Source organism: Protopterus annectens, chromosome 1.part0 (genome assembly GCF_019279795.1).
Source record: "Protopterus annectens isolate FY-2018-M chromosome 1.part0, PAN1.0, whole genome shotgun sequence".
Classification (NCBI taxonomy): domain Eukaryota; kingdom Metazoa; phylum Chordata; order Ceratodontiformes; family Protopteridae; genus Protopterus; species Protopterus annectens.
In genome coordinates, this window is record NC_056725.1 from 292,265,820 (window position 1) to 292,281,683 (window position 15,864).

General features: G+C 38.5%; 1 protein-coding gene across 1 annotated transcript in view; it reads right to left on the bottom strand.

Moving 5' to 3' along the window:
* Positions 1-430: 430 nt before the first annotated feature.
* EPAS1 (endothelial PAS domain protein 1) overlaps positions 431-15,864 on the bottom strand; it is a 1,067,454-nt gene continuing 1,052,020 nt past the window's right edge. The window contains exon 16 of the mRNA XM_044059908.1: positions 431-3,375. Within this exon, the coding sequence (XP_043915843.1) occupies positions 3,224-3,375 (152 nt within the window). The 3' untranslated portion in view covers positions 431-3,223. The remainder of the gene's footprint in view (positions 3,376-15,864) is intronic.

Consider the following 15,864-nt stretch of genomic DNA (forward strand, 5'->3'; position numbering starts at 1 on the left):
GCTGGTCATTCATTGGTCCCTGCTGATCATGCCCTTTAACAGCTTATTTCATGGGTAGCTTGCTCCTTAACCATGTCCTACTTATAGCTCTATTCTCGTGTATCTGATACCACAGTCATTCGCTAACCAAATAATAGCTAACATTTATGCATTTTTTTACAGAACGTACACCAAACTGCAATAAAACAATTAGTTAAAGAATGTGTCCTTTATAAAAATAGCATTGCTCTGCTGGTTAGATGATTTCCTTACTACTCAATTTGTTTTGAAACATTTCTTTTATTGCACTGAATACTAGTTGTTCTGTAAGTCTTTCAAAGAGCAGCACAACAATTTATTTATTATAAATAATTTAATAAATACTCAGACGTTTACAAGTGTTACAGCAGATGATAAATGCATGGTAAACAATTAAGAGTCAAAAGCAATGTAGAATCAGTAAGCTTTAATAAAGTATCAGTGTCAAAATACATTTTCTTAGATTAATACACCCATACAACAACAGCAATGTTAAAAATATTTAGCAACAGGAGATAAATGGAAGTTAAATCTATACTTTTGATTAAACAGTAGACATTCAGTATTACTAAAATTATTTAGAAGACTGCGTACACTTCTGTCTCCTTTAACTGCAAGACAGCAGGAAGGAACTTGCCAGTGTTTAAACAAACAGCAGAAATACATCAAATGTTCACATGCTATGGCATTTTGTACTACAAAGCCACCAAAGCTAATCCACAAAGCCTCCATTTTGACTGTCACTCTACATTTTCGACACCTGTCAAAACTACCATAACAAAATATCTACAGTTTTCAGGCATGTTGGAATATTTTAATTTCAATACTTTTAAACCTGACCTTAATGCAAAAATATAAAATAAAGCATGGCAGTCAGATTTTCAGTGCACCATAAAATTGTTAAAATTGTAAAATGACCTATGCTATTAAGTATGAGTGAATTTAGTTCTGGTTCTTTCTGTGGAACCTCACGCTTCACTCTCCTGGCAGTTCAGCTGAATACAAGTTAATTAACCAAACTGACCCACTGTAATGGTGAATGAAGAAAACACCTGTTCAGCCCTTTTAGAAATAGACACAAGATATTTCAGAGATGAATTCTTGATCTCTTAATGATATATCTAACCAGTAAGTTATAGACCACACTCACAGAACAATTACAATATTATTTCTTTGTGGCCTAATTACTTGGCCTGGGGCCTCAGATTTTCTTAAACATGTATCTATTAGTTTAAAGTAAACTGTTTATGCCTTACAGTACATATTTTTCAAATACCACTATTTTGAACACCTTGCCAGCAGCATGCAGGGGATTCCACTATGAAATATCGACTTCTTGAAAGTCGATATTCCAAAAGAACAACAAATAAAGAGTCCAAAATACAAAAGGGCAACAAACTCCTTTGTTCCTTGCTTTTTTTGCACGCCTCTGATGTGAGGGTTACGCCTCCCCACATTCCCCTGAACTTATATATGCCAACTCTATGCTCACATCAACTCAAAGAAGGGACAAATTGCCGAAAAGAAGTGAACAATTCTGGCACATAATTAGAAATTGCAATGGTAATGATGTCCTATGAGAAAAAGTATTTGGTGTTATGCCATTCATTTTTTTTTCTGCAGGCCACTGATCACATGTAAAGAAGCCCATGCAGGGTCATAAAAGAATCTGAGAATTCTCCACACAAGTATATTTTAATGGGATTTATAAGCTTGTGTGCCTACTTATAAGGCACAGTTTACGTATATCTACGTATATGTCTATATATATATATATATATATATATATATATATATATATATATATATATAGACATATACATACATACGTGTGTGTGTTTATGTGTTTGTCATTAGCTTCTACTCAACATTCTTTTACAGACTTTTGTAGACTATTTAGCAGCTTGACATAACAGAGAAACCCATCTACTTTCCAGCTAAAAGACTATTATAAAAGAAGTTTTTCCATTGTAACATGGTTATCAAAACAATATTTGTTAAACAGCTGTTCGGTGAATTTATTGCACTTCAGGGACCACAAAGAATTAAAGGCAACATATGACAGAATATCTTTTTTTTTTTTTTGAAAAGGTGGTTCAGACACTGCTAAAAATAAACCAAAAATATATATAGTTGTATATTTTTTTCTTAAATGATACCAAGTTAAACATTTGTGGACTGATTAATGTAATGCAAAAGAAGACATAACGGATTTCTCCAAACAGTAATATTAGTTTTGTCCTGCACTGTTGCCCTCCACATATCTGCATTCCACACAGGAGACATTTAATAAGTAATTGCCTACTGTGACAATAAGATGATTATAAAGGATGGTTATGTGAACAGGACTCCGTTCTGATTTCTGTTTTTAGGTATTACTAAGTACCAATACAAGATAAATACTAAACACCTACAGTACAAAATTTAAAAAGCTTAATACTTTGTTTAAAAAAGCCACCAAATAAGGACAATTCAAGGAATGCTACAGTGTGCAACTTTTCACATACATCCACATATATTGCAGTTTCTCTTTTATATTTTATTTCTAATGATAGCAAAAAGTACAAAAAGTGCAACAGTTAATGGCAAAGTACATCACTTAAAGAAAGAAAAATATGAGAATTGTCTTTGAAAAAAGAAAAGTTACTAGCATAATACAGACATTTTGGTAGAGTAGCTTAATTCTTTGTGTGAGCATGTGCATGTGTGTATATTTGTGTGTGTGTGTGTGTGTGTGTGTGTGTGTGTGTGTGTGTGTGTGTGTGTGTGTGTGTGTGTGTGTGTGTATGAACGCTTACAAATGTGTGTGTGGGGGCAAAACAAACATTTATAGACAGCATGTGACCATTCCAATTATCCTAAAAAGTGCACATGCATATTTTCATGGACACGCACACATACACATCTTCACTGTCTTAAAGAATTCAAGGCAGCAGCATTCAGAAAAGAAAGATGAGAACAAAATATGTGAAGATATAAAAGTAAGATAAAATGTTTCAAAGAAGAAGAGGATCTTTATTAAAACAGAGAAATTACTACAGCAGTTAGACATTTTTATGTCTGAATGATATCAAATAACTTCAAAAAGGCCACTATGTGTTGACATGGACATGTCTGACATTTAAATCTTTAAGATATATCGATTATACAGATATTCTACTTGTAAAAATACAGATAAAAATTGAAGCTGTTATTGCAGAACTACTTAGGTTGCTTGGTCAAGTGCTATGAGTAGGTCACTTCCTTGAAGAAGATTTGAGTTGCCAAGAGCTGGAATATTAACCTCACAGTCATATCTTGTCAATTCTGGCAACAGGTAAGATTCAGACAATGGACTCAGCAAAAGATTAGCTGCTCCTATAAATCAGAATGAACAATGGATACAGTCAGTGTAATGCTAAAGTTACATCATTTAGTCTTACAAATCTGTTTAGTCAAATATTTAGCACAAGAAGGTGTACTGCCTCATTGTTATTTTTCTACAGTATATGAGGAATATTAAGTGACTTGTATATGGAAAGTAAACAGAACTACAGTGATGAGTAAAACAATAGACCACTGCAACAAAGAGTCCTTGGTTAAGCGAATTGAAGTATATGACAAACAAACTTCGGACTCAACACGATTGTAGAAAATTAAAATTCAGATGTTTATTTTGGTAAGCGCTTTCGCGTACCTTTCAGTACGCTTCCTCAGACCATGAATATACTGACAAAGCAGTATGTTCTTATATAGTGATATAAAACACTTTAATCATTTAATAGCAATTAAATTCAATAAGCTAATTACTAAACAACAATTAAAAACCTTGGTTTAAGAATATGTACTGCAGTTTAAAGGAATACACTCCCTGTCTATGTAAATGTTAAACGGGAACTTTTAGTTTATACACAGATATAAAATATAATATGTGAAACCTAACTTGCTGTAATTCATATCAAGTTGACTTCATAAATATTATTTACATATATAAACTTTGATTATACAGATAAAATACAAAAAATAATAAATGAATAAGCAATTTTAGAACAATTTTCATATGACAGATAAAAAATGAAAAATGTATCAAATAATAATTAAGGAACTGATTATATATACATATCTGTGTAGAAAACAGATAGACATATGAGCCAAGGTAGGAGCTTAGAACTTATTAGACTATTTTAGTACAGGTATAGAGAGAAAAACAACCATATATAAGGTATTATTTTTTTACTATATTGTGGTTTTATGTTGTGAATGAAGCTCATCTCCGTGCATTAAGGTGAGGTTTGATGGAAACATAAAGATTTAAACCTGGAAGGTGGTGCCCTTTCAATCTCAGTATCCATTTCAATTCTTTTAATTCTAGCAGGTTCATGTAGTCTCCACCTCTACTGTTGGATTCTATAATCTCTAACACCCTAAATACAAAAGAATGGCTTGGAAAACATTGTATATGTTTGGCCAGAGCATTCAATTAATTAGATTTCTTTATATCATATATATGGTTATAGACTCTATTTTTAAGTTTACGCTTCGTAAGGCCAACATAGAATGCAGGACAATATACACAAGTGGCTAAATAAATTAGTCCTGAACTATCACATGTAGCTAAAAATCTTGGTTTAAAAGTGTATTTTGTTTCTGGATGCGTATATACTTGTTCTTTAGTAATAAACTTGCAATAATTACACTTGTTGCAAGGGAAAGTTCCTACCTTTTCTTTTAGCTTTGGTTTGGTGTCATTAGGCTTATCACAGAGCAATCTTTTAAGGTTTTTGTTATTCCTATATGTAAAATGAGGCACTTTTTCCTACCAATTGTTGTGTAAAATCATCTGTCATTAAAACCTTCCAGTTATTATTTATTATTTCCCTAATGTTACAACTGTCATTCGTAAAGGTTGTGATGAAACTTAGTTTTCCTGAGGAATAAGGAACATTTTTAATACTGCTTCTATAAGAATCATATGTCTTTGGTGTTGGTGTTGGAATCTCTATGTCCCTTAGCACTTGTGCTCGGATTGTTCTTACTAGGTTTTCATCATACAATCTATCTAAAAAGACACGTTCTAACTTGTCTGCTTCTAAGATCAAATCTGTTGTGTCTTTACAAATTTTTAATAGTCTGGTAAACTGACTTTTAACAATGCCTTTATATACATATCGTGGATGCATGCTGTCGTAGCGTAGTATGGTGTTCCTCCAACAGCTTTTTCTAAAAAGGGTAGATGTTAATTTACCATTTCTTATGTCTAAAGTCACATCCAGAAAATTAACTGATTCATACGACACCTGTGCTGTAAATTTAAGAAAGGATGTTGTAGTTTCTAAATAGTTTTTAAAAACGTAAAATTCTTCTGTCGAACCTTCCCGAATTAATAAAATATCATCGACAAAACGATAGTAGGCCATAACTTTTCTAAATGAAGGATGGGTGAAAACCTGCTCTTTTTCCCATTTATACATTACCATGTTTGCAAACGTGTTTGCACAAGGGGTGCCCATGGCCACCCCTGAAATTTGTAAATATAGGCACCCCTCGAAAACAAACACATTATTGCTCAAAACTAGGTCTAAAAGTTGACAGATTAAAATAATGTCATTTATTTTTAAACATGGGAAAGCTATCAGCAGTTCTCTTACTGCTTGTATACCTTCAGTATTAGGTATGGAGGTAAACAAACTGTTTACGTCCATAGTAACTAGTAAATGTTCTCCTTTGACCAATGTTTTGTCAAGGGAATCTAAAGAATCCAATAATTGATACGTGTCTTTTAATATACTTGGAATTTCATTTATCAGTGGTCTCATGGTCTTTTCCAGGTAAACTGAAATTTTTTCAGTTGCCCATTTCTCGCTGGCTACAATGGGTCTTAATGGTGGGGGTGAGACTTCTTTGTGCATTTTTGGTAGTCCCTTTATTATAGGAACCTGTGGATTTTCTATAGAGAAGTATTCATACAGATCTTGTGATATTTGACCACACATGAGGAGATCGTAGATCTCATTTTTAATACCAGCTATGATTCTTGTCATTTTTGGTTGATCTATTTCCAAATAGGTAGTTTCATCTCTTAACATATTCAACATTAAAGCCTGATAAGTCATTCTATCAAAAAGGGCTACCCCACCTCCCTTATCAACGGGCCTAAAAACTATAGAGGAATTGTGTGTTAACTCGTGTAAAGAAGTCTGTAGTTCCTTAGACATGTTAAAGTACATGCATTTTTTCTTTACATTAGTATAATATTCATACATATCTTTTTCACAAAGTTTTATGAATAAATCAACATGTCCAGGTATTATAGGAGAAAACAAACTTTTTCTCTTAAATAAAAATACTTCATTTGTTTCATTAATGTCATTTTCAAAAGATTTGGATTTAAAAAATATTTTCAGCGCTATAGAGCGCCCGAACATTCTGAGGTCCATTAATAAGTCAGAGAGAGTGCTGCCCTGCGATGGTATGAACGACAGCCCTCTATTTAATAGCTCTTGATCATGTAAAGATAAAACATACCTTGACATATTGAAAAAAAGCTGAGTCTCTACTGTTTTTGTCGCCTCCTTTGGAAGGCTTCGTTTTCTTCCGATAACTTGCGTTTCCTGTTGTCCCAGCTGTTCCGACGTTCTCTCATTGGAACAAATTTCTTTATCGGATAAGGTAAAAAAGAGACAGTATTGGTGCTGTTTTTCGGTATGGCTCCTGGGTTCCTCTGAGCCGTCCTAATACGGTTCGCTTCTTGGTTTGGAAGTGGTGTTGAGGTAACCGCTGTTGGTGTTACTATGATGGGAGCCTCTGGTGGTGTGGTAAAATTATCCCCTGAGGTATCCTCTTGACCAGTTCGTGCAAGTACAGGAACAGAAGAACCGGTAGTAGCGGGCGCTGTTAGTGTGTCATCATGTGGCGCCAAATTTGAAATCTGTGTGCGTGGAAAAGTATGAGGTGGTTCTCTCCTCGGCCAAATGAATACATTCCCTACAAGGAAGTCTTGATAATCACGTTGTAGCTTCCTATGTTTAGTTTGCTGTAAGCGTGAAGCATAGGAGCTAACTTGATTGTATAAATTGTCCATTCTTTGTTGAAATTGTTCATCAGGAAAGCTGTCATTTAACTCATGTTGTACACAATTAATTTTATTTAACAGTTCTTTTTCCATTGGGGTAAAATAATCAATCAATAACTGAATGTACTTCATACTTGTTTCTAAATTTAACTCTTGCCATCTTTTGAGTAAGATAGGGTGGGTGTCTCCATAAGTTGGCATACAGAGTATTCGCATGCCTCGGGGAACAAGTTTAAAACGTATGCATGCTTCCATATGTTTTCTCTGCCAGTTCAGGCGCTGAAATTTATAGAGATCACTTTCTAAGGTTTTAAGCTTAGAATTAAATGTATCTAGATTATCTGTATTGATATCCATTGGATTACCATTCGGTGCTCTAAGGTCCAGAGCCAATAAAGGATTAAACTCATCATTCAGCATAGCTGTCCATTGTTCTTTTCTGCGTGGTATCCTCGGTTCTGGAACATAATCCAATTCCACATCAGGGTTTGACATCTCGTGAGTTGAAGTGGTACTAAAACAACTGACTCATTGTTATTTTTCTACAGTATATGAGGAATATTAAGTGACTTGTATATGGAAAGTAAACAGAACTACAGTGATACATTAATTATCTCAGTTAGAAATACTACATCTAAAGAAATCCAAATCCCTCCGCACCATACCCTCCAGAGACCTCAACCTCATTACCACAATCAACAGAACATGTTGGTGGGACAGGTTCATAACCCAGAGACTGCCCATGTTCTGGAATAGACTTCCCATACATGTCAAGCAGAGCAACTCACTGGCCCTCTTCAAGAGAAATCTTGATGAGTGGATGGGAAATAGAAAGTTCACCCCGGGGATCACTCCAGTGGCTCTACCGTCGGGTGGCACAATGTCAGGGCACTTCTATGGGCTAGGCTTGTAAAGGCTCCAGGGCCATTAGCCTAGTACACACCTATGAACCTATGTCCAACAGTCTAATGGAGAGGATAATGTGTTTTCAAAGCTGCAGGCCCTGGTCTATAATCAGTCTCTGTTATCAGAATATCAGACACCCAATCAACATTCGTATATCTTCCAGAGAGAAAAAGGATTGCTATATAATTAGCTGGCCCATGGCCGAGGTGCAAGATTTAATTTAATTAATTTATTTATTTTTTCCATTTTACACCTTCTAACTCTCCATCCACAATTTCAAGAGATATTGCCCATCCATTCCCCTTTGCATGATGACAGCACAGCTATGGCATGGCTGCCATCCAGGCCCAGCCATTCCTATTTGCATGACCTCAAGATCCCAGTGGTCAGGTGTGAAGTAGGGTATTGTGGGGGCTTGTCACCCACTTTCATGACTAATGCTACACCCACAGGCATGCCACCTAGTAAGCAGACACCTCTGTCCAACTGTGGCTTGCTTTAAAGATTGTAGGTGAAGTGTGCATATAGGAATACATGTCCCAAACCTCTCCAAAGGTAAAAAGGCTCGATTTCATCATTCCTTTCCCTCCATCACTGGCTTCTCCAGTGCCAGGCTTACTAATGAAATGTGGGTCATCTGCATCTTAGTACCTGTACACAATACCAGTCTGTGAACTTGCACTGGGTGTTGTTCTGCACTCATGTGTTTAAACCTGGGCCATATAATCAGCACATCTATGTATATCTGCATTACTCCTTATAGTGTTAACAGTAAATCCCTTCCAGGATAACTAAAGGAAGGCTAGTGCCCTATATTTTCCTTGGGGAAGAAGATTCCGTCAGCACCATCCCTATATGGTAATTAACATTTAGTGCATCGCAAAGACTTCTAAAGTTGTTTTGCAGAAATTAAGGGCAGTGTAGTTAGTCAATTTAACAGCCTGGAGCTCAGCATGGGAGTTCAATTGATAAAGATGTTTACCTCACCACTCCAGGGTTTGGGGTTTCATTGCCTGTAAAGACTGTATGTTTTCCCTGCTGAGTGGGGTTTTGCTGGGTAGCCTGGATTCCTCCAAAATACATGTTACTTGACTGATTACGTTGTACATATGTATGACATTTAACCTTCTTTGCAGTCCAGGACATGTCTGAAAATGATCCATGATGAATAGTCTACTGAACCAATTAAAAATGAATAAATTAAATTAAACTGAAATTATGTTTTGTGACTATTTGTGAAGGGTTTGAAGCAAATACATTTTTCCAAGGCTAGAGAGACCTATGTGCATGTGTGCATCTGCTTGTGTGCATCTGCGTGTGTGTGTGTGTGTGCATGTGTGCATGTGTGTGTGTGTGTGTGTGTGTGTGTGTGTGTGTGTGTGTGTGTGTGTGTGTGTGTGTGTGTGTGTGTGTGTGTGAACACAGGATATGAAGAAGATGGAGATACATGACACTTCAGTTTGGTTCAGTTCAATTTATTAATAACTTCAGCATTCAGTTGTCTTGATACATATTAAAACCAACAATTATTCATTTCACAAAAACAAATCCCGATATAATCAATAGTGTTGCTCTAATACAGATGCCCCTACATATTAATACAAACAGATGCTATACATAGCAATATTACTATTATTACTCTAATTTCTACAGTTCTGTTATATGATATACACTACTTTCCTTCTGATCATTTGCATATTTTATAGTGTTACTACAAATGGCCTTATTCATCATTTAAAGAGAACATCATACCATATTCAAAGTCAGCTGAGAAAATATTTATCCTACAACATCTGCATGGATTTGTGGACAATTTTATTTGGTAAATTGGGTCATAAAATAACAACCAAACGCATAGTGTGACACCGGGGAAATACTGCCAGTCCAGCTGTCTGGAATTTTGTAAATAATTAGATGTCACTTGAAAATATTAATATAATTTATATAGAAATGTGACACGGCCAGCCCAGCCATCTGCATCAATGGGACCAGACGGTGTCCCGGGCTGCGTCCTACATGAACTCCAAGAAGAGCTAAACCCAAACATAAAACTACTGTTCAATCTTAGCCTTACTACAGGATATGTGCCCAAAGAGTGGCGTACAGCAACAGTGGTCCCTCTCCATAAAGGTGGTGCCTCAACGGATCCTGGAAACTATCGCCCCATAAGCCTGACTAGCTTGGTCTGCAAAGCTATGGAAAGGATCATCATGGACCTCATAAATAAAGATATTGGGGACCTACAGACACTGGATCCTACCCATTTTGGCTTTGTTAAGGGCAGATCCTGCCTCTTAAACCTGGTTGATTTCTTTGAAACAGTCACCAAGGCCATTGACGAGGGGAAGGTGGTCCACACAGCCTACCTGGACCTCGCAAAAGCCTTCGATACAATACCCCACTTGGGCATTATAGATAAGCTCACCAGCTTAAATATAAACCCCTATGTCACTAGATGGATTGCAAACTGGCTAAAGGACAGAACCCACATGGTTAGAATTGCTGGAGCCATGTCAGACTCCAAACCAGTTACAAGTGGTGTCCCACAAGGCTCAGTCCTGGGACCTCTCTTGTTCGGTATATATTTCTCGGAGGTACAGGCCAACACGGAAGGACTGTGGCTGACCAAGTTCACAGATGACTGCAAACTGGGCGCCATAATCGACTCTCCAGCTGACACAAGCATCCTCCAAAAGGGCCTCATAGAAACAGACAACTGGTGCCAGAGCCATGGCCTCAAGCTAAATGCCAAAAGAGTATAGTCATCCCTTTGGCAAAACAAAGTGCCCACAAATTACCACATAGGTGGTAATCCATTAAGTACAGAAGAAGTAATTAGGGACCTGGGGACCCAAGTTGATAGCAATCTCTCATTTGACAACCACGTGGCCAAAGTGGTTAGAAAAACATTTTATATAGCCCATCTAATCATGAAGGGATTCACATCTAGATCAGGGAGGTCATCGTGCCTCTTTACTCATCCCTCATCAGGCCCATAATTGAGTACAATGCCCTTTGGGATGTACCTTACCAGACACCTGCAGCAACTGGAAAGACCCCAAAAGTACCTCACCAAGAGGATCAAAGGGCTCAAACAGATGCCATATGCTGCCCGGTTAAAGAAACTCCAGCTCTACTCAGTGACATACCGCCTGTTCAGAGGCGATCTGTGCCTGACATATAAAGCCATGTCCAACCCGAATTAATGGACATGCTGCACCTCAGAAAATCCAAATCCCATCGAGCTACGCGCTCGAGACTTGAACCTCAGCACTGAAATAAATAGGACATGCTGGAGGGACAGATTCATAACCCAGAGGCTCCCTTCACTCTGGAATAAAATCCCAGTCCAGGTTAGGCAGAGTCCCTCATTGACTCTCTTCAAGAGGAATCCTGATGAGTGGATGGGAGATCGTAGGTTTACCCCGGGTATCACTTCTGTGTCACTGTTAGACAGAGGCACAGTATACTAACCTCAAAAAAGGGCATAGCAAAATAAATTTAAAATGGGTGGCGAAAGCCAAACACATTCTGGCTAGGCTTATAAATGCCCTAGGGCAGATAGCCTAGTATGAACCTATGAACCTATATGTCATTTGTGAATATTAATATGATTCATATGCTTGTCTTAAAAAAGTTAGAGAACTATATGTTATGTGTATATTAAACTACTGGTGCAGAAGTGTGTGCTGAACTGTATGTTATGTACTAAGCTTCAAGAATGTAACCACATTGTACCCTACTGGAAAAGAACAGCAATGTATATAAACTATATACCTTTACAAATGTATGTGTTAATAGTAGAAGCTGGAACATACAGAGTAAACTTGCAAACTTTCAAGAAAATAAGTGGCAATTGTTTTATGATTCTGTTATCTCAGTTTCAGTGCAGCAGTCAGACACAATGTCTACAGCTACAGGCTTTCCTATTGCCTTGAAACTGAAATAGTTGCTAGGTTTAAAATGGAAAAGTGTTTAACTGTTTTACAACTTCCAGTTCTAGGCAAACTTCTAAGAAATATGTACTTCTCAAACAGAGATGCTAAAATTTTGTTCAGTTTGTGTAGCCTGGAAACTGAAGGCAGGTGACAAAGAGTGATGCCATTCAAAGCTGACCCAGAAGTAATGTTTGATAAAAATTTAAGAACTCTCTCAGAGAAAGACTTTGCATTCTGTATTTGTCTTTGGGCCTAGAAACATCCTACTCATCAGCACTTCTGCCTGAGTCTTGCTAATAGTAAGTAACTAGGGGACAGTAATTTCTCTTAGATATAGATAGGAATATAGTAAAGATTAGTTTAGATGTTTTCTGTATTCATTTCAGACTGTCCTGCAATGTCGTTTTAAAATATTTCCTGTGATTCTGAACTCTGTAGTTACTGTGTTGTTTCAGTATTGTCTTGTTCTTTTATTATTTATTATTAAATATATTTAAACCTTTTAATTGTGGCTGGTTTGTTTAGAGATATTTAAGCTCTTACAGTAATGGCATATGTATTTGGTGACACTGTATAGGCCACTCCTAAATAGCCTTAGTCTTGGTCACACTTGCCATTTGGATAATATTAACATTACACAGTAGGATTGGACACCCTTTGGTAAGGGCCTTATAGTAGCTGATAAGGAAGGGTGGCTGGTGGCAGCTGATACTACCTTATAGTCTGGGCAGAAGGGGAAACAGCTAGTAAACCTGGGCCAGCCTTTCCGTGTGTGTGTGTGTTTGTGTGTGTGTGTGTGTGTGTGTGTGTGTGTGTGTGTGTGTGTGTGTGTGTGTGTGTGTTTGTATATCAATCAAATCTCAAAGTGTGTCTGTGTCAGCCACTTGGGCAGGGACACAAAGCACTGTTTGGACAGAGAGGGTGCTGGAGGTCTTACCTTGGCCACTCAGCGGAGATCTTAACCCTACAGCTGTGCAAGTGGGGAGTCTTATTGGGGATCTGGAGAAAGAGGGAGAAGCCAGCCCCAGACTGACTGTGATCTGTGTGTGCTCTTAAGGGAAATTGCACTTTACTGTGTGTGTACTCCCAATGTGAACGTCCCCCACTGTTGCCAGTGGTGAGGATTGAGGCTCCTTGATTACTGGGCCAGCGCAGGAGTGTCACATATTAATTGTTTGACAGTGGTGGGATAGCCACATCACATATTAATTGGTTGATAATGGTGAGATAGCCACATCACATATTAATTGGCTTGTAGTGGTGTGAATTGAATTCCTGTAGCCTGTGTACAGTGGTCAGTGAAGGTGTTTGTACTCTCAGTCAGCCACACAGTGAACATTCAGAGTTCATATCACAATTGTTTTTTTGTTTTTTTTTTTTGTTAGCTTAGTCAGGGAGAGCAGGCAAGCATTTCAGAAGAGGAGTACGGTAAGCTGACAAGGAGCCAGCTGGCTGAAATGTGCCAGGCTAAGGGACTGCTGCATGCCAACCTGACTAAAGCAGACATGATTGCAGCTTTAGTCACAGCTGCATCATAAAATACCAACCAGGAGGATAATCAGACTGGTTGTGGAGATGTAAAACTCTCAGAAAATGGACAGCAGCAGAGGGAGACCTGGGTTCAGTGAAATTTGCTGAATCCACTACTGCAGGTTTTCTTTAGACAAGGAAGAAATGTAAGAACAAAATCCAGGGGATGTGCATGCTGGGAACAGAGAGATTTCAGATACCAATGGAATTTCATGTGGAGTTTGGCCAAAGGTAGCATGGGAATAATGGATGCCATGAAAATCCTAAAAGTCTGAGAAACTCCCTGGCTGTCAAGGGAGTGAGTGATAGGAGCTGCTGAAAGTAGACTAAAAGAGACTGTACTTTTTGAAGGGGGAAAACTGCCATAATAAGATCTGTCCTTATCCTGCACCCCAGGAAGACCTGGTCCTGAGAAGGAGTGAGGGAGGATTTCTTGTAATTGACAGTGAACCCCAGGCATAGAAGCAAGCTGATGGTTGTGTGGAGATTCTCGAGCAGAATTTGTGGATGAGTTGCTTGAATGAGCAGGTCATCCAGGTAAGGAGAAACATGGATTCCCTGAAGTCTGCAAAAGGGAATAGCAGCAGGCAAGCATTTTTGTGAATACCCTTGAGGCCATGGAGAGTCCAAAGGGCAGAGCAGAGAACTGAAAAAGAGATGAAGCAACAGAAATGTGTAAGTATTTCCTGAAAGGGGGATGAATGGGGATATGAAGATATGCATTTTGCTGTCCAGAGAAACCAGAAAGGGCTGAGGCAGTAAAAGTGGGAACAAGGTTTGGATGGAGAGCACGCAGAAGGTGGGAACCTGAAGAAAATGGTTGAGGTGCGACCGGTCTAGGATGGGTCTCCATGGGCCATCCTTCCTGGCAACTAGAAACATCCTTGAGTAAAAAGCTCTACCTCTTTGCTGGGAAGGGACTTCCTGAATGGTTCCCTGTAAAATCAAGTCCTGAAGTACCTGAAGGAAAACAGAAATCTGGTCTTTAGGGGATTGAGGTATACCCAGGAAGGGTGGAATGGACTTCCAAGCCATATAATATCCATTTTGGACAACTGAACGCATCCATTTGTCTGCAGTAATGTTTTTCCAAGAAGAAAGGGAGTGAGAGAGGTGCTGGGAAAGAGGAATATTTGTAAGACTGGGCAGGCAGTCACAGACTACCTACTTTTTCTGGAAAGGGAGGCTTTTGGGAAGTGTCAGGATGAGTCCTAGAAGAACTTTGTTTCCATGGCCTTTTTATGACGTGGAAGGAGGGGTATGGGACTGTTTTCTCACAAAATCTACCTTGGAAGGCTAATTCCTCTAGTACTTAGGAAATGGGGACATAAAAATAAGCTTACGTTGCTGTAACTCCTTCCCTTTATCTTGGAGAGATTTGGGAAGGGCAGCAGCATTAGCTCCAATGGGGGCAGAATTATCAAGAGGAGAATCCATATGTTTTGCCTTGATATCATCAGACAAGGGCTGTAATCTCAACCAAGAATATCTTCTAAGGACAGAGCCAGCTGCAGCTGACCTGGCAGAAACTTCATCTGCATCATAGCTGCACTTTATTGAATGATGAGTCACTTGGGAAGAGGCTGTCAAAAGGGAGGAGAGTTGAACTTTAACTGCAGAATCTGGAAGGTCTGACAGCAGCTGTGAATCCTGAGAGAGCAGGGCCAAAACATATCTGGACATATGTGTTGGCTAATTAATGGCCTTGAAGTGAAGACTTTTTTACCCAGTCTCTCCATCATCTTACTGTCTTTATCAGATAGAAGTAAAGAAGTGGAAGGCAAAAGTTTAGGTCTATCTACAGACACAGAGATAACAGCAGGTTCTGCAGGAGGACATTTAAAAAGAAATTTACTGTTCTCTGGCATCTATTAAAATCTATCCGGGCTTTCTGGGGCAAGCAGTTCAGAGTCAGGTGCCTTGCATGCTGACAGGAAGGCATCCAAAAAGGCAAGCAACACAGGGGATATAGCAAAGGGGGAAGGGGAGTCAACCTATAAGAGACCATAGCACCACTTCTGCACCTCTGAGACTTGATAGCAGTACCGTTTAAAGACACCTCTCATCCTAGAAATGGTTTCTCCAAAAGAGATGTCCTCCTCAGGGGAGTCCATACTATTAGACTCTACTTTTTGGAATGATAACGCAAATGAGAAGATCTGGGTGGAATAGGCAAGAGACTTATCTGAAGAGGAAACTTCTTCAGAAGGCTCCTGCCCCAAAGAAGAGCTCCTTGGCATCGAAGAGGGAGAAACTGGGAGATGAGAAACAGCAGAGGAAGGTCTCAAAGCCATAAAGGAATTAAGAAAGCCCTGTGAAAAGGCCTGCCAGTTTGAAGAGGTGAAACATGCTTTAGCTTTAATTTCCTTTTAAGAGGGGGATCTGCTTTAAGCTTAGAGGAAGGGACCAATGTAGGCCTAC